Below are 25,122 nucleotides of genomic sequence, written 5' to 3' on the forward strand. Positions count from 1 at the left end.
TGTTTGGCTAAACAGCGGTCCAAACAGGCCAGTACAAAATTTAATAAACCTCTAATCTCTCCAACAATGCCTTCGTATATGATATTATCCTGATAATTACTATGATAAAAGTCTTCAAAGAGTATGAAGACATACTTCAATGATGACACAAACATTAGGTTACATATCTTGTAACCCCTGTTCTCTGATAACAACATGTGTGCTGAGTGACTGCCTAGCCTCAAAAAGCACAGTGGGGCTGTCTTATTCAAGTTACAGCTGAGTGATTGCAGAACTGCAGATTGTATCATATTATCATGCAAATCTGTGTGCATGCATGTGTGCAGCTTCATGGTTAAATCTCCCAGAGACCGTAGCAGGAACTACCACAAAAGTGGTTTTGAGGACTTTGTCAAGTGTTTATACATCTACCTATAGAGCGTATTATCAGAGAAAAGGTTGCATTATACAATGTTTGCTGTCAGGGTACTCGCTGCATAAGCTACTTTCACTTGTGCTCATTTCCTTTCTTTCTTCACACCATCAAACACCACCTGTCACCTATTTGTTCTGGTTAAACAACTGAGAGCTTCATCTAAGAAGGTGTTTATTAGTATATAGGCACAGATTTCTGACATTTCATTTTGCAGGAACATACAAGTATAACGGTTTTCGGGACAGTTTTATTAACAGAAAGAAGTAAGCTGTTGATAAACCTGATCGCTGGTCATGGATAAGCGGATAATTTATTACAGAAGTCATTATAAGTGTCTCACAGTCATAACCTCCTCCCCTACTTAGCATTTTTAAATTGTGTCAATAAGTACTCATGGATCCAGCCTTTGATGTTTTAGTTTATCGTGTTCTGTTCACCAAAGTAAACAGAAGAAATACAGCAATCATGCCATACAGTAAAACTCCAGGAATGGGCTCCTGCATGTATCCGAGAGTCATGCAGGCAAACTGCTTGATGCTACAAAGAGTTCTCCATGAAACCACCCTAAGAGGTACTTTCAGCTGCTGGCTTTTGACTCAAACATGTCTCTGCAGTGACCGACACACAACCAGTTAACACCTTTGCACACCATCCTTTACATGTTACTCTGCTGTTAGTCCTTGGCAACCATCCGAGTTGATCAAAGTTATAACACAGAGCTGCAGTGAAACAGTTTCTCATGCTAGTTCTTTATCTTTGATGCTGTTTTACACTGTTACGCCCATCCCTGTTCCGGCGCACTTTTCCGGCGTTTGCATTGGTCACATAGGCTCTGTGCAAGCAAATAGACATAAACGCTGTAACCAAAGAATGAGTATTAGCTTAAGAATCCGTAAGAGTCAGGCTCATCTCCTCTCCTGCTCTCCAACAGCTGATCTTTCACATGTTGGGTGAATGTGCTAACCACTACACCGTGGAGCCCCTTGTCCATGCAGCCACCAACATAGAGTAGTGTGATAGGTTAGCAAAACACTTGTTTTTTGTCTTGACTGGGTTTAAAAATCAAACATCATTACTCCATTTTCTGTTCACTGAGTCTACAGATAGCAGCAAAGCAGTTTAGCATAGCAGAAAAACTCAAAAGACCAGGATATAACCATTTACCTCTCTTCAGATAAGAGAGGTATCAAATATTTTAATCAAACCACAGATAAGAACAAGTGAAGTTTCATTAACCGGAAATGCTATAAGTTTGCAACATCAACCTTTCTTAGAGAATCACTTTGTGTCTTTTTCTCCTCTTTAACAGCCAAAACTTTACATTCACCACATTCAGCTTTCATTATTGTGCATTTACCATTTTTCTGCTGACATCTCCTCCTTTAATTTGTATAAAAGTTTACCTCTATTTCAATAAAATGTAAACAGAATCTAGTCTATTCCAATATGAAAACATATGAATCTGAATTCGAGTTATCAAACAGATCTTTCAAAATTAGAGCAGAACTATTGCTTTGTGTCTTATACATGCTGTAAAGGGGAATTATTCATTTTTTTTCTAACTGTGCCGACTCCATGTAAGCGATTAGACAACAGATTAGGTCCCCGTAACAGCTGACACGTTCGCTAACAAGCCGCGTTTCCTCTCAAATCGCCTCTCTGCAACATGCCAAACCCCACCCTCGTCGCTCGGATTCGGTCAGTAGATCTGTGATTACTCAGAGGCTATGGTGCAGTGTGCGCTGATTAGGATGAAGACACTAAACAGAGGCTGATAAGGCGGATGACCTATGTGGTGCTCATGTTGAGAGCAGCTGGCACCGCCACCTAAAGGGTCACCCATAATCTATTCAGTGTGTTTTCTTAATTAAATGTTCAGTTTAAACATGAGGAAGAAAAAAAAAACACAACGGTTCTTCAAGTATGACGATGCCAAAACATCTGCAGCTGCTCATCTCTCCACCCATACACAAAGTGATGCATGTTGATGAAGTGTTTAATGAGAAAATGAAGCACAGAAAAGAGATGATCCATCCTGGAGATTCCAGCAGGAGTGTCGGGACGTTTTTATGGGAGGTTTGTGAGATATGGAGTCAAATAAGTCAAGAGTTTACTTAAGAGAGATGAAGAAGGGAGATAACACTTGAAAGGAGATTTTTTTTAACCAGCAGCAACACAGAGTTTAAAAGTTCATAAAATGCCCAATTAAAGAAATTCAGACACTTCAGTGACAATTTCAGTCTTTTACGTTTCAACCCTTTGTTGGCCAGTAAACTCAAACTCCTGCAGCATCTCTATGAAAGAGTCACGTACTTGCTTTATGTATAAAAAGAAAGAATGAGCCAATCTCACTTGCAAAAATTGTGCAATTGTTTTCTTTCTAAGGACAGAAAAAAAACAAAGATATTTAATTTGATATCAATCATCAAGATCATGACTCAGTAAGCAATCGATTTACTGTTTAGTTGATACTCTGTAAAAATGTTCATACTTGAGAGCTGAAGGTTTGTAACCTTTAGGCATTTTTCCTTAAGCAAAAAAACGACCCAACCATTAGTTAGTGGATATAAAGTTAGTTAGTTAGTTACAGATAAATTCCCCAACTGTAAATATAAAAGATAAATGGGGTAAGTGATGTCATGAATCGTTTAGCCACTTTTAATAGTTATAACTCAAGACAGTTATAACTCTAGACAGTTATAGACTCTATCAATCATATGTGAGTAAAAGACTACCTAGACTACCTTCAGTAACCTGCTTGAAGACATTACTTCTTCAACCAAAAATTTTGAAGCCTCACACTAAAAAACAAGAAGGTACAAGCACAAATCCTCCTATACTGATATATACAAGATGTGATGACGATGTCCTGTAGTTTGGTCATTCTTTGAAACCCACACATATAGATGCTTGAAATGGACTCCTTGGTCACACAATTATTTATAGACACACTTTTCAATTATTTTACCGACACAAAAGGAATCATTTTAGTACATAAAATTAATTAACAAGTGAAAGTGAAACCAAAACTACTCAAAAACAAAAGCAAAACTAAGTCGGAAACACAGTGCCTCCCAAAGGGGCAAGAAACCTATCGGTCACTCGACAATATCCACCACACCTTACAGTGGTGTAGGTTCATATTAAACATGGCCAGAGACCTTGTATATGCAATTCAGCTCCGTTTAGCCTGCTTTACACCTACTTTCGGGCAGTTTCTTCCCCCATTCTTGGCTCTTTTATATCATACAGCTCAGACACACAGCTGCGGTCGTGAATGCAGACGACCCACCCACCTGCTGCCCAAACCTTTTGTTTGCAAGGGGGCAGCCAGTGAGAAGAACACCGAGTTGAAAGGAGCAGGAAGTCCAAAAAAAGGGCTGCCTTCCATTTTGAACTGTGAATCACGCAAAGTTACTCAAGCAGAGTTCAAGAATAAAAGTAGACAGCTGGAACTAATAGGTCCCCTTTAAAGTGGACCATTATCCTGCAGCATCCATTATTGTGCAAGTGCATCAAGGCTCCAACAACAAAGAAAACTGTGTGCACATCTCTGCAAGGAGAGCGGCATCTGACAAAATGGCAGTGTCTGACATACCAACATATAATTTAAGCAAACAGAAATTTTATAACCCAGTGAAAGGCAAAACACAAACTGTGAGGGCATTTTCAACGACTTTTTCCTTTACTGAAAGTATGATATCTAAAATTTTCAAAAATCACATGAAACTTCTTGGTAATTGCAGCCTTTAAATATTACATTAGCAACGTAAGGGTGGGGGTGGAGAGTGACCACCCAAGTGACCAAAAAGGTTAATGGGACCGACTTCCTGGCTCCCAAACACCACATAAAAAACACACAGTCATGCCCAGGAGGTCAAAGCTTTGAGGGGGAACTGGTGGCTCAAGTGACTGGGCATGACTGACTGGAGGCTGTCTCAGCTTCACGCTTCCTGCCCGAGGCCTTATCCTCCCTCAGCAGCCCTGCCGCTTCCCCTGCAGCCGTCCTTTGACAGGAAGCAGGAAGCGTCCAGGCTTGTCAGTGTCCTGTCCTGTGTCCGTCTAATGACACCAACTGCTCTCTGCTGACAGCCGAGGAACAGAAAAAATACCCAACAACACAAAAAAGGCGCTTTCTGGCTGTTCTTCTTCATCCCCTTTTTGAACCGTGCTCCTCTCCTCTGCCATGTTTGGTATCACATTGGCAGCAGGATAGCTATGCGGTTACCATAGAGATGTGATGTGGCCGTCTCGAGCAGCAGCTCTATATTCTCCGCCGTGGAGATTGAGGGACGCTGCTCTGACTAACCTGTTTGTCAGCAGCTGTCTGGGCCTCAGTGTTGCCACTGTGACACGTTTCACTCTCCTCCCAGCAAAGAGCGAACACTAAACCTCTCAGAGCTGCTAAAATGTAAATTATTTCCTAGAAGAAGAAAACAGGAAAAGGGCACAATTATCAAAGGACTTCCTCAGAGTTCAGACATCTGCAGTGGCATTTCTTTTTTTATAACATTATCCACACCAGCTCTGAGTTTTATTTCTGCTTCCTTCCACAGAAATGCTCTTTCATTTCCCTTCTGGACCCAACTGCACACCAATCACTACAAAAACACACACACAAAAAATGAGCACCTGTTCATCATAATGTATATCAGAGCAACGAATCTCGCCTTGCTTGTTTAGTCATAAAGATAAAGTCATATAAAAGATAAGTCTGTTTGTCTGTCAAGTAATTTTGTCTGCCTGCTGGTTGAGTCTATGTGGCATGACTCAAAAAGCAGGAAGGGCGGGGAGCCGTTTTCATTGGCAGGAAACAAATGCACATCCCTTTCTCTGGCCTGCAGCCGGAGAGCCCATCAGCGCTCCAAGAAGAATGGGAAAAATGAGAGGATGCAACATTTCCAAAAGCAGCTGAGGTCAGATGGCCTATTTCTCACACAAAGGAAGAAAGAGAATGATCAACTGCCAGTGGTTTTGGTTTTGGTTACGAGGTGCATCGGGACGACCGCATGACTGATTGGGTGTATCTGACACAGCAACTGGATGAAGTTAGATCTCTTCTACAGCTAACAGAGAACATTTTCTCAATGGATTCCATCAAATCAATATGCTAATAGAAACCTATGGAACCACATCTGATCAGTGGAACAAAATCATTTTATTCAAATCAGCCAAATTAGAGAGAAAATCTATACATCCCTAAATAAGAAGCAGCTACAGTGCAGTCAGTGCCAAAGCTTGGCCTGCACACACACACGGACCCACAGTTTTTAAAACACACAAGCTGATGCATTGCAAGCTACGTTCTGTTTTAACAATATTTCATATATCAGCTTCACTTCAAAACTAAAAGGATCGCAATGTTTTTTCCCTGTTGGAAAGTGAAGCCAATCCATAAAAGGTGCCGTAAACCTGCATTCCTGCTAATGGCCTGCAGGGTCGACTCCTCGAGCTGCAAAAAGAAGTAAAGTAGTGCAGAGGTCTATGAGAAAAATCAACCTTCATATTCCTTCATCGAAGGCCTCAGCTTGCTTTCGCAGATTAGGTTTATGATCTCAGTTGGTAGTTTTAAATTTTAGTCACTTCAATGTGGTTGTCTGTCTCTCTGTTAGCACTGGAATAGACTGGGAACTTATCCCGGATGAACCCCACCTCTTGATGGATGGATGGATACGATGCTGATCTCATAGGGTGGGCCTCCTGTGTGACTCACAAATAGCTACCCTATGAACGTGTCCATGTGTTTCTCAGTCAGAGCTTCCGCTGGCTTCTCATAGCCTATCAATTGAGCCGGCGATACTTGAATTACATTCTGAGTCAAGAAATATTTATTCAAGAATCACAAACAGCGACCAGAGCGCTCGCCACGGCCGCTTCGCTCCTCCTCAATTTTTAAAGTTGTTTTGCATAACAAGCACATTGACCAAAGAATGATTCCAAAGACAGGATCAGCTGTTCTTGAAATATAATTTTAAAGACAGGGTGTTTAAAAATTAAAGTATTAAAAGCTTCAAAACACTAACATGGAGACGCTCAAAGTCCTCATCTTGGGACTTTGTGTCACGCTACTACAGCTACGTTCATCCATATGGACGGATGGGTGGAGCCATCTGTTGCTTGAAGGGAAGTTGTGAAGCATCAAGCTGACATGACTGAAAAACTTTGGGACACTGCACACACATGTGGTAATGACCTGTCAATCACAAAGTAGGCCCACCCTTATCTGTACCCTAGTTTACCTCCTTTTTTTGAGACCTTAAACTCATCACCATGAGCTGTATAGGCTCTCACTCTCTCTCCCTGGCATTATTAAGATCTCCCCAGTACCCTTAATGATGAGTTTTGACACCTCAGCATCTGTCAATAAAGGTGCGGTTTGAGGACAATTTGACAACAGCTTCTGGGGTTTTCCAAGGGTAGCTGCGTATTCAGAGACCACCCTCACTAACGTCTGATGCACACCCAGTCACTGTGTTTTGTGAGCAGGCGTGAAATATGAGACACACTGCTCAGTTCACAAAAGATCTCCAAAATAGGCTTTGAAGAAGTAAACAGTTAATGCACTTCCACACTGCCTTTCTGGTGGCTACACCCATCTTTTAAACACGGTGAAAGCCTGTAACACTGAGCCTTCTCCGTCTTCCTTTCGATTAGATGTTCCAGCAACAAAGCTCATCGATGCGATGCCTTTCAGCCGCCAACTCTCAAATTCCCATTTGAGAAGCAGCAACGTCCCATTAGCAGTCGAACGACCCGCAAGGAAGCCAAAACCACAGTGAAATCTCAACAGTCGCTGCTGTCGGCTGCAACACTACATGAGAATAATGTTCCCTTTAAAAAATAAAACAAACTGTGTTGAATTAGAAATATTAGGGAAAGGAAAGAATAATTGCTTTAGGGAAGTCTGTGGTTATATAAACATGAGCTGTATGCTGTTTATGGGCAACAGCATTCAAAACTATCAGTGTCAGTTTTTTTAATGGCTTACAAGCTTGTATCTCTTACACAAATCTCCACCTGCTAATGATTCTGGTCACTAACATAAATAATAAGGCCCTGATATTACTCCATGACGTATTGCTGTTCGCTCTCTCTCAACACTCAGAGAAAGGAGCTGTTCAGCCGTGTGCTTTTCTGCAGATTTGCGAAGGCCACGCGGAGGATTAAGCCAACTTCCTGAGTTGCAAGGACTCTTTGCTGCAGATCTCCAGAGGCTCACGCACACATGCTTGCGGCCGGTGAAAACTCAAGCGGTGCACGCTGCAGTATCACATTCACACATCATTTGGCGGCTTCCCTCCACTCTGCTTGCTCTCACGCAGCCCACTGCTTGTTTCTCGAGCGATGTTTTCACAATCACACCTACGCGCTGCTGCAATCGACTGCACTTACCTAACATCAGACGAGCAGCATACTTTTATTTGTTTATTGTGCTTCTCAGTCAGGAAGTCATTATTCATGTGAAGCAGCTGTTAGATTACTATAGCGGGAGAAACTCACAGCTGATGATTAAAAAATGGCAGCTAGCATCCTTTTTGTGTAGGATTTGATAAAAGAAAGAAAACAAACAGCAGCAGAGCAGAAAGGTTGTTTGCTTCAGGGCAAAACTGAACCTCAACCGTGGCAAAAGCAAGGCTGCAGCAAACTCTTCCAGCTGATGAAATGCCAAATAAAAACAAACAACACTGAAATCAACAACTATTTTCACCACATACCCATCTGTAGTTCATTTCCTTGGCTAAATTACCGTTCATTTAATCTATACGTGTCCGGGGTGATACCTTCTGTTCGACCAATAGCTCAAAGACAAATGAGCTGCATCAAGGAAATAGTTGACATTTTTTGCTTAAAAATAACAACAACTAATCAAACAATTGTTTTTAGCGCTAACAGCAAACAACAGTCACAACAAGGCGTTGTGTCTGCAAAGAAGGGTTTGCAGAATCCAGCAAAGAGCTTCAAGTCTGCTGCACTGCAGTAGTCAATTCAATTTTATTTATGTAGCTCCAAATCACAAAAACCGTCTGTCTCAAGGCGCTTTACACTAAGGTAAAGACCCAACAATAATACAGAGAAAACAGAAACCCCAACAATCAGATGACCCCCTATGAGTAAGCGCTTCGGTGACAGTGGGAAGGAAAATCTTCCTTTTAACAGGAAGAAACCTCCAGCAGAACCAGGCTCAGGGAGGGGCGGCTATCTGAGACCGGTTGGGGGTGAGGGGAGGAAGACGGGACAAATGCATGCTGTGGAAGAGAGCCAGCAATTAATAATAATTAATAATTGAACCAATGAAGTAAAATTACTTTTTTTAAAAACATCTTTGGTAACAGGGGGCTTTGTTAACCATTTTCCCAACTGCTTATAAAAATTGGAGGTCGTCAGTCCTTTCACAAACACACAGAGATTGGCCGTTTGTTTGGATGCGAGTTTGTCTGTTGGCCTATTTAGAATCACTAATTACAGACAACTTTGAGAAAACTGAGACAATGATCATCTTCATCAATCAACATGTAACGTCTGACTGAAGAGTAAGATCGACTGAAGATCACTGCATGAAATCAAGATTTGTATTTGTCACGAAAGACTTCTTTGACCTTGCAAATATTTTAGTCAAGCGACAAAATGCCCTTAAAGATAAGAAAGAGTCCTAGATGGCATAACACCTATCCTCAGGTACGGAAACAAAGCATGGACGATAAACAAGAAAACTGCGGACAGCATCAATGCAGCAGAGATGTGGGTTCATCAGGAGGGTGATTCATCAATGAAAAGACAGGCTAATTAAGAAGTTTTAAAAGAGCAAACACCAAAAGATCTCTATGCAAGAATAAGAGAGAGAGATGAGGAAGATTCATTAGACATGATGAGGAGGGGATGATGGGAATATGATGTCACATCTGGAAAAATCGAAGGGGAGAGAAGCAAAGGCTGAAGGAGAGAAACCATCATTGATGGAATGAGAGAGTGGAGGAAGAAAACACCCATTGAGCTGCTGCACTGTGTGAGAGACAGCCTATCTTGGACGATCATGGCTGCCAACACCATTTGGCACTTAAGGAGGTGAATTAACCCAACAAGCATGACATCGGACTTTGGGAAGAAACCAGAGCTGTTGGAGGCAACTCCACTGTGAACCAAAGTCCAAACCCTGAAACATCTTCCTCCGAGAAAAACAGGGTTTCATCATTTTGTTTGTCATTAAATAATAAAGGAAAAAAGGCTGATTGATCACATTATCTTGTTAAGACCATCTCCTTTAGGCCCTGGATGCCGTCACTCTCACATTAATACGAGCCTTTGTAAGAGGATGATTTTAGGCCCACAAACCTCAGAGTGAGTTGACTCCACCTGAACTAACCGACGTGAGATGATGATGATAACGATAACAAACCACCGAGGAACAACGCAGAGGCTGTTTTTAGCACTCTGACTCCAGCAACTAACAATCTCTTTCATGTAGAGCATGTAGTTCCTCTGCAGATTATAATCCCCGTCTCTTTAATAACATTTGTCTGAACTGTTGCTTTGGTATTAAAGTCAAGATCTGGCTTCCTCGACTGTGGCAGATAAGCAATCGAAAGCTTGTTTTTTTAAAGCTAAAATGTTGGTTCTTGTAAATATTTGATGTTTTTCTTGGTTTTCTTTGACACTAAACTAAAATAATTTTTGTTTGAGGACTGTTTCATAGACAAAACAGGATACTCTAGTTAATAAATATTTACTATAAAGAATGGGGATGACTGCTCGCAAGCTTAAACTACTGACGGCTGAGATTCTTAAGGTTTTAGCAACAGTAACAAACACATTTTAAATGCATTATCAAGGAGATAAAATCCAGCGTTTTATCTTAAAATTAAATACTCAGGATGTTGATCACTTATAACATTTATCACTCTCAGAGTAGGCAAGAGTCCAAGGCCCATCTCTTTCATAACAGATCAACAGTGCGTGGGTCAACCAAAGAAACATCTAAAATAAACTACTCTAATCTTTGACTTATCATTGATCAGCCGATGAACCTGCCAGCTCTGCTTCCTACCAACCAGCCACCCCTGTTGTAAATCTTCAGGGCATGCAGCCAAAGAGGGTGATGAAAAACACACTGTATTAGAAGTAACATTATTTTTCCTGCCTCTGAATTCTTGCACAGGTTCTGCAGAGCGCTTCATGGCATTCCTTAATGTTTTTCATACAGTTGAGTCTCGAATTTCACACTTTGCGGGACTCCAATGGGTGAGATGTGAGCTACTCCAAAACCCACAGGTGTATCCACTCCCACGGGCCATTTGGATGCAAAGACATTTGAGCAACTTGATGCACAGATGGACAAAAATAAGCCCCACTACCATGATGTCCAACAAAAAGCCCCAACTCCCATCAATGCTCATTTCCACCTCGATTTCCCCTCACAGACCCGAGCTCTGACAGCTGCTGTCATGGTTTTGAAAAGGAAGTGATGTAAGACTTTCCTATAACATTAAAAGACATCAGGGAAAGAGGTAGGCTTGAATGACCTCAGCGGGGACTCGGCTGTTCTGGGAAAGGTAGCATTCAAATTTGACATTGAAAGTGTGTATCAATTGCTTAGCTGCAATACACACACACACACACACACACACACACACACTCACACACACACACACAAAGGAGAGAGAGTCCAGGGCCAAACACCATGAAAGCTCGCAGACAGAGATGCACTGTTTATCCCCGAGGCCACAACAAGACAGCCAGCCGTCACAGGACAACACCGTCTCCTGGTTCTGCAGGCCAGTCTTAGAGGACAACAGTGTTACCACTGAGCTGATGTAATCACTGAAGGAGAAGAAAACCGAAGAGCGAGGAGGAGGAGGAAGAGGGGGAGGATGTTAAGAGGATCTGTGTGAGCTTTGTTACTGTTAAAACACAAGTACAAACCAAAATCAGAGAAAAGAAGGCGAAGGGTCACTACGGAGTACCAGTGTAGCTTATAACTACATGATGGTGTCAGACTGTATTTTTCCCCCTGTGGCTTCAATAAATCAATAAAAGACTAGTTGTATTAATCTAAACCAAAGAGGGTGACCGCACACCACTGAGGCACAGCAGGGCTTTGTGACAAATGCTCAGACTGTCTATTAGGAATGCTCCAGTTAAGAAAGCCGTTAATGTTAAGTTGCTTTTGCTTTTATTCATCTCTCTTTTCACTGAGACATTCTTTAAACATTTAGCAAAAACAGGTTGATGTAACACAACAGATTAAGATTGGCTACTGCCAGACACTGTGATATAAGCCGATACCAATGTGCATCCAATGTACTGATGCCTTTCATATGACAGTGCAATTTAATGTGCTTATGGAAGCTGTCAGACTCAAATACAAGAGATAGACACAACTGCTGCAAACCAGTGTCACCAATAACCAAAGAACAACAAAGTGCAAGTTAAATGCACCTAAAACAAACCAGGTTTGTTTAACAGATCTATGGCACCAACTGCCTCCGTCCTGATTATGATAACTTTGTTCCACCATGAATACGTCATTTATTATATATCACTGAGGGCTGTGGCAAGTAATATATCCAGTATGATTTGCTAAGTTAGCATTGAATACAAAGATTAGCTGAGAGTCCACTCTGGGGTCTATGTGATGTCACTAAGAGCAGCTATCCCCTAATATGGTCGTCCCAAGCACACAGCTTTGGCACAGAAGCCCCACCCACCTCCTCTTTAAACCTTCATTTTGTGAGGGTCAGCCAATCAGAAGAAAGTTGACGTAAAGGAATGGAAGTTTCACTCTCTTGCTTCACATGTTGGTTGAATCAATTGGCTCCACCAAGGTCTGAGAGTAGCAATGTGTTACAGTAAATAAGCAAAATACGTTACCTTAATATACTTAATTATGAATAAGAATTAACATAGTTAACGTTATTGGAAACAACCACTGCTGAAGCCTAAATTGGGATAATTCCCGAGATAATTCCTGTGTATTTGTCCTGTCTCACAACAGATGGCTGCCCCTCACTTAGCCTAGTTTTTTCCTGCTAAAAGGGAGTTTTTCCTTCCCGCTGTTGCCAAATACTCAAAGTTGATCATCTGATTGTTGGGGTTTTTCTGTTTCACTCTAGGATCTTTACCTTACAATATAAAGAGACTTGAGGCAACTTTTGTTGTGATTTGTTGTGATAGAAATAACGTAGAAGTTAATAATCATGTAAATCATCATTTCATGCACTTGTATTGCAGCTAGCTAGCTCCCTTCATCGCATGCCATTCCTCATCTGAGATTAAAATGGCTGTCGATGGAGGGGAACTTTAACACCATCCATCCGTGTGAGGAAGGCTGCAGACAGATGTGAACACTGACCCACTCTTCTTTGTCTAAATCAGGGAGAAAAGCTGGGGGGGGGGGGGGGGGGGGGGATCAGAGTGCCAGAGGAGAGTCTGGTCCACAGCTTATCCGCTGCCAGCTAATAGCCCTTGATGATATACGCGGTGCAGCTGCGGCAGGAAGGTAGGCCAACAGCTGTGGCCCACAGACCGATTATCAGATTTCAGCTACAGACGCAAACAAGCCAACAAACAGGCAACACAACACAGTCTCACCTCCCGCTGTGACAGAGGCAGAACAAATTAAAAAATGGCTTCAAGGTTTACAGAGGGAGATTTAAAGGCACATCCCCCGTCTTTAAATGCTCTTTTTTTCTTTTCTTTTTTTATTCACCATCACCATTCTGTGAATTCCTGGAGCCTAAAACACTACACATCTTCAAAAAATACAAACAGCAGTTCTACAAATGCTAACACTGTAACTCTAGGGTTTGCATGTTCTCCCCATGTCTGTGTGAGTTCTCTCCATGTACTGCAGCTTCCTCTCACATGCAAAAGACATGGATGAGTGCAAACTGCTCATAAGTGTACATGTGAGGGAGATGGGCCATCTTAGCCCTGCCACAGACTAGTGGTCTGTCCATAGTGCTCTAAGACAGCTGGGACTCTTGATTGGATAGGTGGTTAAGAAAATGGATGGTTATAATAGGTCATAAGATTGTGCAGACCTAAGCAGTGGCTCTATAGTGTAGTGCAAGCTCTTTGGGGTTACATCAGGAAGGGCATCCAGTTTAAAACTCGAATTAAATGGTAGATGGACGCCCTTCCCTGAGTCTGGTTCTGTCAGGGGGGGGAGGGTCATCTGATTGTTACGATTTTCTCTGTTTTCGCTGTATTATTGTTTGATCTCTACATTACAATGTAAAGCACCTTGACACAACTGTTATTGTGATTTTGCGGTTTATAAATAACATTGAATAGAACTGAAATATAAGAGAATCCATGTGAGTTCAAATATTGCAACTTTGGAAAAAAATGCACTTTATCACTGAAGCCCATCAGCTGGGACTCTCTGCTTGAGGCCAGCTGGAGCTGAATGATCCAACCTCACTTTTAGATGGAGAGGGGAAAAAGTGAGCGAAATCGTAGGACTTCTTGCTAAGCTCTGGTAACACATCACTGTAACTTGATTCCAGCTCTTAAGACTGGCAGAGCCAGATAATCATGGGTTCCCAATGCAACTGCATGCATTCACTCGACGTGAGTGCACCATTACGGTTACCGTTAAGTACCAAGCTGTACTTTTTAGGGTACAAACAGAATTACTTTTGTGCTACCGAGTACTAATTCACACCTACAGTCTATGGTGAATTTTAGGACCACCTCACATCACTACTGCGACATGTTGAAGAATGACAAACATGTAGGGCAATGGTGGTGGCGAGCCAAAAGCAAGCTCAGATGTGGTTACACTTTTCAAAACTCGACGCAGACAAAACTCTCTGCAACGTTTGAAGTGCAGACTACAAAACTGGCCAAGGCAACACATCTAATCTGAGAGAAACAAAGGTCTGTAAGCAAAACTCACAGAAGGGAGCAAACGTTAGAACATCCACCATTAACTGATAAGAAGATGAACACAAGGATGATGATGATGAAGAAACTTTTAGTGAGGCATTTTCTTCAGGTATTAAATCTGATGAGTATTCATTTGACGGACAAACTGTTGTCAGAGAAATGGGTGTTTAAACTTTGGATTTTTACCCTGACTGCACTTGAGTTTTTTAAATCAGCTTGTTATTTACAGTAAACAGACATGTAATGTGAGCTAGTACCTCTAAAACCTTGGTATGCAACCATAACCACTAATAGACTAACACTACAGCTCACTATTCGTTGTCATTAAAGTTTCAACTCAGAAGTAAAGACTTTGCAAGAAAAAAAATAGAATTTATTATTTCAAAATGAGTAAAGTATTAAATAAAGGTACTGTTGGGTGCTGATTTTCAGGTATTGGTACAAATGTTAAAAGGTACCCCTAATTTGAAAACCTCTTGGTGAAAATAGTAATAAAGCTCTCATCAAGTTCAGTTTTACCCAAATAAAATCTACATTTAGCTAATAATCTGACACTGCTGCATTTGGTCCTGGTCTCATCTGTTAGCAAACAAAAATAGCAAAAATAAGCTTAAACAGGGTCCCATTTATTCTGTCGTATATAATCCACCTTCATCTGCTTCACACTCATCAGGAGGGCTGGAGGGTGTTATAGCTGTCATAGAGCGAGAGCCAGCGTACACCCTGGACTGGTCGTCCAATCTGTCACAGGGCTAACACCGATAGAGACAACCATTCATGCTCACATTCACACCTACAGTCAATTGAGGTTCCCAAATTAATCAATTACTCATGCATGTCTTTGACGATTCATGTAATTTTTCTACTTTCACAGAAAAAGCTTCTATTAGCTTGTCAGTTATTACAAAACACCTGGTACAAACACGGCAGCCTTATAAGATACAGGCAGCTCGCAAGCATCTAGTGCTACCCCTCTAAAGGCACCCAGAAATTGACCAATCAGAAGAAAGTAGACTTTAGGGAGGAGTCCTTAATATTTTTTATTTTTTTAAAAAATCATACAAGTGCTCGTTAAATGAACGTAACTCTGCGACCTCTTGCGCTACAAACAAAATTAAAGCAGTTTCGGAAAGAAGAGAAGACGAGCTTCATAGGAATATTGGGTAGCACAAAGCATTAGACAAAGCATAGAATAGAATAGAAAGCTAGAATAGAAAGCTCTAGAATAAATCCAGAGCTTACAGTTTTAAGAGCTGTAATATGACTGTATTTATAACTGTAACTCTGCAATATTTCTACACAAAAACCTGCAAGGTTTGCTTCTTACAGATTACAGATCTTTCTAAACACTTTTATATTACACTCATCTCTGGGAAATGCAGCTGAGGAATACCAGGGCTTTTACTGCGAACTGAGAATCCCGGAAGCATCCACTTTTAAATAGCGCGGTTTAACTGGAACGAGATGTCATGTGAGAAACGGTGCCAAGAGATGAAAAATGCTGCCATTCTCTCAGACCGTGTGATTCATTGGGTTTGGTGACACAGGGGACAAATGATGAATAAAAAGCCATAACTTCAGTAATAACTGAATGTGACACTGCTGTGCTCACTGGCTGTAAATGTTGCAGAAAGCAGCCTTAAACAGCCGGCACTCCGTTTTGTTATGTAAAGCCAAGTAGTAAAAACTTGTCTCCTCCTTTTGAAATATTGAACGCTGAGTAAAAAAGTAAAAGAAGCTGAAGCACACTGAGACAAATAAGAGGAGCTTTCAGATAAACTGCTGATCAAAGTCTACTGGGTTGTTTCTGAATGTGGGTGGAAGCTGCCAACTCGCTTTCTAAAGCTAAACGACCAAATATATGAGAATAAATCTTTTATTTGTGGTGTTGCTGAGGCAGCTGATCCCGTGCTGCTGGACTGGATGTCACATGTGACGGGCTCAAGCCTCACATGACGGCGTCTCACCCGGGCTGTATCCTCGGGTGATGTTAACGTTTCAGACAGACAGCTTGAGGATTTTAATCGTTAAACGCTGCATGTTTTACTTCCTGCTCTGCTCTGAACTCAATGACAACGTGATGATTATGTGATTCATTAAAAAACAAACAAACAAACACAGTTGAGTTCTTTAAAACATGTTCTTTAAACATCCACAGATGTTTTATTGGGACCAAGTACACTTTTGTTGTTTACTTAGTGACTTTTACTATGTCAATGTGTGAATCGAGGAGGGGTTGAGATGCTAAATCCATTTCCTACCTCATGTAATGTAGCTGTGACTCAAGGGGACTCCGCCTACTGATTCCTCTTTTTATGTTATTCTTATGTCTTATATGTTATTTTGCTAAATTAAATAATTAACTAATTAAAACACTAACATTTGTCAAGTTGTTAAGTTTACATTTATTTATAATTACCAAACAATAAATAAATTAAATTAATACAAATTGATATCTTTTATCTCAAGAGAAAGCCAAACCAAATTTAATTGTACTTTCATGTATAATAACAATAAAGATGATTCATTCATTCGGTATTGTTGCGTTTTCCATTGTCTACTGGACAATCTGAAGGCATTTTTTTAAAACATGAGATTGTTTAATAAGGTCTTTTTTATTACTCCGATTTTTATAATTCATTAAATCCTGACATTTACTTTAGATTTGCCAAAAATTAGACACTTTTGGAGAGCTGTGTCAGGAAGGAAATTCAACATAAAATATGTGCCAAATCAAATACGTGGATCATCAGCAGAGGCTCGGGTTAACAGTGCGACCGCTGGTACTGTTGACCAGCGGGGTGCCGGTGGAAACTGTGGGACTGTGACTAGTAAGGTTCCTGCAGCTTAAGTCAGATTTTATACTTAAGGTTTTAATAATGCCGCATCAAATTTATTACCAACACAAAAATCAAACAGCATTAATTAGTTACACTTGGAGACACCAGCTGTTTGTTTCTTGTGGTTGTGAGAATCTCAACAAACATTTTTTATTTAGGAATTTACTAGAGTATCTCTATAATTTTGAAAACAATCCTTATTTTTCCGCATACAAGGCCTTTTTTAAGCAGCCTTCTAGTTTATCCACCATCAAAACCAGCTGTTTTAGCTCATCTACCGTTAAGTCCGCCAACGCCTTAAAACTGCTTTCTTCTGCTGCTACAATTATGGATATCCACTTTCTATGACATCATACAGAGCCAAGAATAGAAAAACTGTGCGAAACAGTGTTAAGATAGTCACTCATATTACCTGTACCTATGTTGACTTTGCCATTTGAAACTTTAGCCATATTTAATATAAGAATTTAGCACTGTAGATAGTGTGTGTGTGTATAGTATATATTACCATGGTAAATATATGACTTACAAATTAACAAAGAAAGGCATATCAAGTCTAGTTAGATTAGAATCTGCATTAATCCAATAAACTGGTGAAAGTAGGCTGTCTTATAGGAACATGCAGGCAGTTTCAGCCTGTAACATCGAGGCTCTAATTTGCCTCCATTCCCATCATGGCATCGTGCATAGTTTAAAACACTTCCTGCACAAAACACACCGAGTCTCATGCACTTTTGCATGGTCCCAGTTTCAGGTCAGTTTGCAAGATCCTCACTTTTTCAGATATCGCACCTGCCCTGAGCATTCCGTTTCTCTCTTTTTTTAACTGTATATTGAAAATATAAACGTCAGTGTCAGAAAAACTAAGGTTTTATTTTTAGGCCAATGAATTCGCTGCCTTTTGAGACCATTCAAGGACCTGCACGAACTCTGTCATTATTAGCGTTGATTTATGTCTGAGTAAGTGAATGCAGGAGCTACTGAACAGAAATAGTGACAACTAGGCCTCCTACACTGCGCCAAAAAAATGAAAATAAAAAATGAATACACTCAGTCTGACTGCGCCTGCTTGTAACGCATAAATAATTTAAAAACAGTTTTCAGCTTCAGTTGTCCTTCTCTTCCCTTTTCCCTGGTGTTTTGCAACCTTTTATGACCTCTCACCATCACCCATCGTGGATATTCATAACACACATGTAGCTGAGCATAAAATATATTATTCTGTTGCATCAATAGGTAAAAGAAAAATATATATATACTCCACAGGGAATCGCTGAGAGATCCGAAAACTGAGTCAAGTGTCATATAAAATGTCTTTCTGTAAATAGAGAGAGGAGCTGTAAAGGAATGGCAGGAATGTTAAGTCTGTTTCTAGCAAAAAGAAAACAATATGCGACTCGCACACTGATGAGTGACGACTCCAGGCAATGATTTTCATTCCAATATACATACGCAGTGGTTTGGAATAAAACTCCCCATTCATTTATTTCTTTCTTCCTTCAAACGTTGGATAGCATCAGAACCTGTGTCTTCGAGGTTAAAATGCTGCGCCTGAAAAGGCTGTTATATAAAAGTAAAAGTATAAAAGGCCCCTGCCCATTAGGTCAAGCCCAGCCATGCTTGAATAGAGGGACTGTGAAAAGTCAACATTTTTCTGGTCAAGCCCATGTGATGTGGTGTGAGAGGCATGCTCAAAGGAATGCCTATGCAGTGAGGGTTTCCCTTGTATCGCTGCTGCGGCTCTCTGTGGTTTTAGGAGAGCAAACCCAGTGACGCAAAGTGCCATCTGTGGGGTAGAGACAATACAAGGCCCCTCAAGGGAATAGCAAGTGCCCGCTGCTAATATTAACTTACATCAGAGAGGGTATGACAAAGCAGGAGCAATAAGCTGCCGCATTTTTATATAAGCAAATGTCAGGTTTGCTGCTCTCTGCTGCTGAACAATCTGTGCCGTGGTATTTTTAGGGAGTCGAGTTATTTGGTTTGTTCTTTCATTTTTTTGCTGTGTATGGAGAAAATTTTTAGACACACCCATCCGCACATTATCACAAGGTTTACACTGATTGTTGAGCCGCACTGATGAACACTTTCATTGCTAGTTATTTTCCCTGTTAAGGAGTGTGATTTTTAGTAATCTTACAATTCACAGTGTGAGACTCGAGTCTTACTAAACTAAACTGCACCAAAAAAAAGACTGCATCGTGATACCTACTGACTGAGGGGATGGATTTTGAAGCTCTATTCTTTGTCTCCATGCTACATTCCCATTGGCTGAGTCACGATAAAAGCCGGGGGAAACCTGTTACAACAAACATTTTATTTTCTGTGCTTCACTTTTATGTATTCTGCTTGGGTTTGTTTTAGTTTTACCCCATCTGGTGCCAGTAGATAGCTGCCCTTCACTGAAACTGGTTCTGCCAAAGGTTTCTTCCTTTTAAAAGTGAGTTCTTCCTCCTCACAGTTACCACAGCTACTCTCGCTAGTAGAGGATTCTGATTGCTGGGGTTTTCTCTTTTATATTGTAGGGTCTATGCCTTGAAATATAAAGCATCTTGAGGCAACGCCTGTTGTGAATTGGTGCTATATAAATAACTGGACTGGCAATCTAAGGTTGCACGAGTGTTACAAAGGCCCAACTCTGAACCCGATTTACACAGAATGAGCGTTGACATTGGTCTTCTTTTTTTTTTTTTTAAATCATGGACATCCTAAAAAAATAAAATAAAATAATAATCACAATCATAAGAAAATTAATAAATACAAATAAGCTTTGCTTTGGAAAAGAAACAACAACAAAAAACCACTCAAGAACTTTTTGCTGAGCTGTACTGAAAGTGTGATGCACATCACAAACAGAAACCTTTTTGAAAAGGTCCAAATTTTAATTTGAAGGTGAACAATCTCCACTTTCAGACCATGGGTGACCAAAGATATCACAAGGAGGTTTTTGTTGCAGCACCATATACCATGTACTGCAAGCAATATCACCTGACAACTGCCAGCAACCAATCAAAATCAGCCAGGGAACATTTTTCCCTTGTGACTGGTTGTGGTTCTCGGCTTGTGTCTGGGCTCTGCGCAACTGAGGCTTGACATAGGTTACCTGATCCACAAATTTATGAGCCAACTGTACAAATTCACCTAGGAACCACTCGGCAACCAGTTGGGGAAACTTTTTTCCATACCAACCAGTGGTTGCTAACCTGTCTCTACGTAAATCACGTAAACATTTGAGGACATCCTTCCAAAAAAAAAAAAAAAAAAGGAATCTCAATATTTTGGGGGTTTCTCACTGCTGGTCAGACAAAACAGGATACTGGAAAACATCACAGTGGCCATTTTTCACAATTTCCTGATGTTTTTCCAGCCAAATGATTTGCCCCGACAATATTTCAAGTTAATAGGCAGTTGCAGCTGATAAGAAATTGAAATGAGTGATCAAACTTAAACAGCCAAAAAGAAGAAAGAAAAAAAAACTCATCCCCACACTGTTCGACTGCCAAATGCTTTCTGGGAAACACTGCTCACACAACAAAAACAACACAGCAATAACTGCTTTGCACCAACAATGACCGCAAAATAAAAGCCAGACACATCAGCCTGTTTCCGGTCTGCCACCCACACACCAAATGCACACAATGCCCCCCCATCCTCTGTGTCTCAAGCAGCTGAGACAGCGAGCCAGGAAGGTTATTTTTAAAACTTTATCTCAACATCTGACTTCCCATTGTTTTCCACATTTCTGCACTGATCCAAATGTAAACAGTAAACATCTACGAGTGATCTGCTGCGGCCACAGGGTGAGAAAATTTCTGGGGTGGAGGTCCATGAGTCACGAATACTTGTGTGTCACTACGCACTGATCAATTATTGACATGTGGTGTTGAATTAAGACGATATGATGCTGCGGCAACCCCCCCTTCTTCTTTGCACCTCCAGATGACTCAACGGAAGCACACAGAGAGTGACAACTCTCCTGCGGGGTCAACTCACCCCCTCAGGTTACAATATTAAATATTCACGCCGTACCTTTGCATAATTCACCATGTCAACATACCAAGGAAATGACTTGGAGAAAAAGAGGGCTGAATGCTTTGAATTGAGGACAAAAGCTCCAGAGCATTTTAAACAAACTCCTCTTCAGGCACAGTGAAGCTGAAGGCGGTTTTCTGTGCATGATGCAAGTGAGTCCCTGCAAGACTCTGCAGGGATCAAACAGGGTTGCTAATTCAATAAAACAGACATGAATCTAGAAGTATTCAGGGCTTTAAGCTGGCTGTCTGCTCCCTGTGTCTGCCACAGCCTGATGGGTGTATCCCAATCTGAGTGACCCGCCAGGCTCGTTTTCTCTGCCAGGAATGTTTCAGGCGCATCTCGCCATTGTTTAAAACACTGAAAAGCATGTCGCTCGCTCTTTGGTGCCAGTTTAACGGTTCTTCCTCTGTCACATGATCTCGATGCAAAAGAAAAGAAAAAAAATTCCAGAGCGGCTACTGAAGCCCAGCGCACATGGCGGCCCTCTCTAACAGATGTTTTTCGTTTGTGCTGCTGCAGTCTCTCAGTTCAGAGGCACAGAGCCAGAGAGGTGATTCATGATGCGAGCCTTCTTGTTACAGTCAGCAGACTGAGAGACGGCTCCAGGTTGAGAATAAACACGAGCCCGGCTCTGTTTTGGTAGATTTCCTATTGTTACGATATGATAAAGCTGTAGAAGAAGACATGACAGATGGCACAGATTGTGTGCTTTTATATGTGATTTTGTATATTGGAGCAAGGGGACTGGGCCTGTGCTTTCTCCTCCACACTCACCAGCCGGCTCATTTTCATCCTAAATGGAAAGCTGGTATCACACCGAACGCTCCTGCAAGCCTGGAGTCATTCACGTCTGCAGCTAAATGTGCTTCAAAGCGGGAAATGAGGTCACATTTTAGCATTAATGGACGGCGGTGAAGGTGTTCGCTCCCCTGGTTTGATGCTCCATTTAATCATGGCAGGAAGAAGGGAGGCAAACACTTCACAGCTCACCTGCCTGACCTGATTACACCTCTTCCTGCATGATCAGAGGTGACACAGCATCACAGCGTGTGACTTTGGGTGTGTTTCCCCTGCAAACGTTTTCTGCTTTTTTTTTTTTTTTGGAGATACAAATCAGTGTGCTGGGCCTGTGTGACAGCAAGGAATGAGGAATAACACAGAATCCAGATCTGAATACTAGGAAAAGGGTTTTCTCTGCTACAGCCTGGCAGCATGCTCTAAAGCCTTGAGTTATGTAATAGTGAACACAGTGAGCTGCAGGCCTGAATGCACATCTTTATATTCCAGCAAAGCCATCCACCCCGTCTATTCTTACTCTTCATATCAAGCGAGATAACACACTATTTTGCATCAGGTCTTAGGCTGAAATAGGTGCACTTTAGGGGCAACAGGTGCAATTATTTTCCCCTTTCCTCTGCGCATATTAATGCATCTGGAGGTCTGAAGGGATTTTAAAAGCTTTCAAACATTACCAGCGGAATTTAAGGTGGATTGCATGCAGCCTTGGCTCTATAAAAAATGCATCCCCGTTCAGAGATGGTGCATTTCGCCTCATTAGTATCATTCTTTATTAAATAACAACAACAATAATATTACAGTCTGTGTGGCTGTAATTATCCATCCATCCTCAACAGGCTCACACCGTGGCCTTACCTCCTCCAGCACATTCACTGTATTCCTGCAGCTCTGCATTCGGGTGGTGAAGCTGGATGTTGTCGGGGAATTGTAATCCTCTGTTGTCTCCGAGAGAAACTCGGACACCGATATTTGATCCGGCATCCTTTAACTGTGAGGGGGTAAATGCCCACAGGAGGGTTGGCGATGAATGCTCAGAAAGACAAAACCATGTAAGATTTAAAAATAGATAGAAAGCACGATGGGGGGACTGTACGGCCGATGGAAAGGCTAAGCCGATTTTTCCCCCTGCAAAACTGCGTTAAACTATCGAGATGATTAAGACGTGTCTTCTTCTCCTGTGACTTCTCAAATGACTTCACTGTTCCCCAAGGGCCCACGGCAGGAGGGAATTTACCAAATATTTGCAGGCTGGGTCCCCCTCTCGATGTGTATTTAAAGCGAGAAGATGTCTAAAAGCGACACATTTATAAATAGTGTCACTCTGCGTCTAACTAAACCACGGAGGGAAAAGCGGCGTAAAGAATAGCGGATGCCCTCATTATGCTCTACAGATGTGCAAAAAGCCGCTTGTCGTCAAAACCGCGCGACGTTACCAGGCTCGGTTTAAATTTTATCATAGTCCACGGTCTGCCGAGTTCGTCTGGTACTTTGGTCCCGTTTTCTTCTGTCGTAGTTTAAGGGTTTTTTAAAAGCTAAACGCTGCCGCAGACACATTCACTGCCACTCTCTCCTGCGCTCGGAGCTGCTCAGAAGCGCTGTCAAGCTTGCGCTGAGACAAAGCGCGACTTCCTGGCAGTAATTTCAATATAAAACACCAGCTAACGCTTTTACATTACGTAAATGCATTTTTAATGAATGGAAAAGACTATATATATATATATATATATATATATAAAAGGCGGTAAGCTTAAAACGTCTAAATATGTGTTTAAGAGACAAAAATAACATTTATCATCCATTTTTCATCCAAAAATAACATTTATCATCCATTTTTGTTCAGATTGTTGTCAGTAGAGCTGACGATAGCTTGATTTTTCTATCGTGAATTTTCAGTGTACTAATATAAAACGTATCATAGCGGCTAGTAAGCATTTATAAGGGGAAATGTGTTCGTGTCACATGATTTTTTATACTTTTATTTTGAAATTATATTCTACAATATCCGTTTTTTCTGTCCATAAACTGAATGTTTTACAAATATCTCTCCCGCCCACCTCGCCTGGTTGACTAGGACGGGGGGCTGCTGTACGCATGCGTGATCTGGACTTAGTAACTGCAGAATGGTCAATCGGTGTAGCTGTAGGCCTGAAAGGGAAAAGAAATATGTCCACAAACACACGAGTAATTTTTATTTTATGGGATGTTTTTATTCTTGGGTAATATTTTGTAGACTAGAAACCCATCTAAGCACTGTAGGTTCACTTAGCTGCCATCAAAGGTGGAAAAATCGCCAGTTGACTTAATGTCCTTTGGGTTTCCAGTACAGTATTTTCCAGTTTAATTTCAGGATTTGCTCAGTAGCAGCTTTTTAAGTTCACTTACGATTTAGTACCAGCAAATATGTCATTGCATTATTTCCCTAATGCTAGTATTGCTCTGTGGTCCTTGTTCTCGGTTTTTCTTGTAGTTTAGCTTGTTAACTGTCACCTGGGGAAAATGACTAGTGTTACAATGGTTTTTTCAGGGAAATGTGTGTCAGTTTGAAGGTCATCTGTTTGAATATAAAGGTAGGATTAATGTAATAGAGCCTGGTAGACATTTTGCTATTATTTTTATCTGCATAATGTTTGAGGCAATGACACTGATTCCCAGCCATCCCAGGATGACTAAATAGGCCCACTAGGTACAGGTCCACGGGGCCATGATCGGGGGGTTCTGGTCCAGAGGACTGCACTGGTTACAAAACACATCTGCAAATTATTCCTCTATCACTTTTCAGGTCATAATGACAAGGGCAAAGTATAGTCTATTAACTCCATCTAGTTTTTAGTTAGTAATATTGACTTTCACTTCCTTTTTAAAACTGCATAAATCTACTCCATGAAAGTACCTCTGTATGCAGCACAGGGCATATTAAAGCATAAGCAGAAGTACAGATTACATTGATATTGTTTTTTCCCCAAAGTTTCAATCGGGAAAGCCCTCCTTAGTCTCTGGTATACAAACCCAAACACGAAGCGCCACCTTGTGGGCATGATTTTGAGTTTTTATATATATATATATATAACTTCCATTTGCAGCCACAAAGGTGGGTGTACTTAGCTTTTGCCCCACTGTTTCTTCATTTTGGCTTTTTGTGTAACTGTG

General features: G+C 41.1%; 1 protein-coding gene across 4 annotated transcripts in view; it reads right to left on the minus strand.

The window, feature by feature from the left end:
* asap1b (ArfGAP with SH3 domain, ankyrin repeat and PH domain 1b) overlaps nt 1-23,596 on the minus strand; it is an 83,332-nt gene extending 59,736 nt beyond the window's left edge. For all 4 annotated transcript variants that reach the window (XM_026179898.2, XM_080306083.1, XM_080306084.1 and 1 more), the window contains exon 1: nt 22,831-23,596. In XM_026179898.2, coding sequence (XP_026035683.2) covers nt 22,831-22,956 — 126 coding nt within the window. In that variant the 5' untranslated portion in view covers nt 22,957-23,596. The remainder of the gene's footprint in view (nt 1-22,830) is intronic.
* Between the last annotated feature and the right edge of the window lie 1,526 nt (nt 23,597-25,122).

Source organism: Astatotilapia calliptera, chromosome 9 (assembly GCF_964374335.1).
Source record: "Astatotilapia calliptera chromosome 9, fAstCal68.1, whole genome shotgun sequence".
Lineage (NCBI taxonomy): Eukaryota > Metazoa > Chordata > Actinopteri > Cichliformes > Cichlidae > Astatotilapia > Astatotilapia calliptera.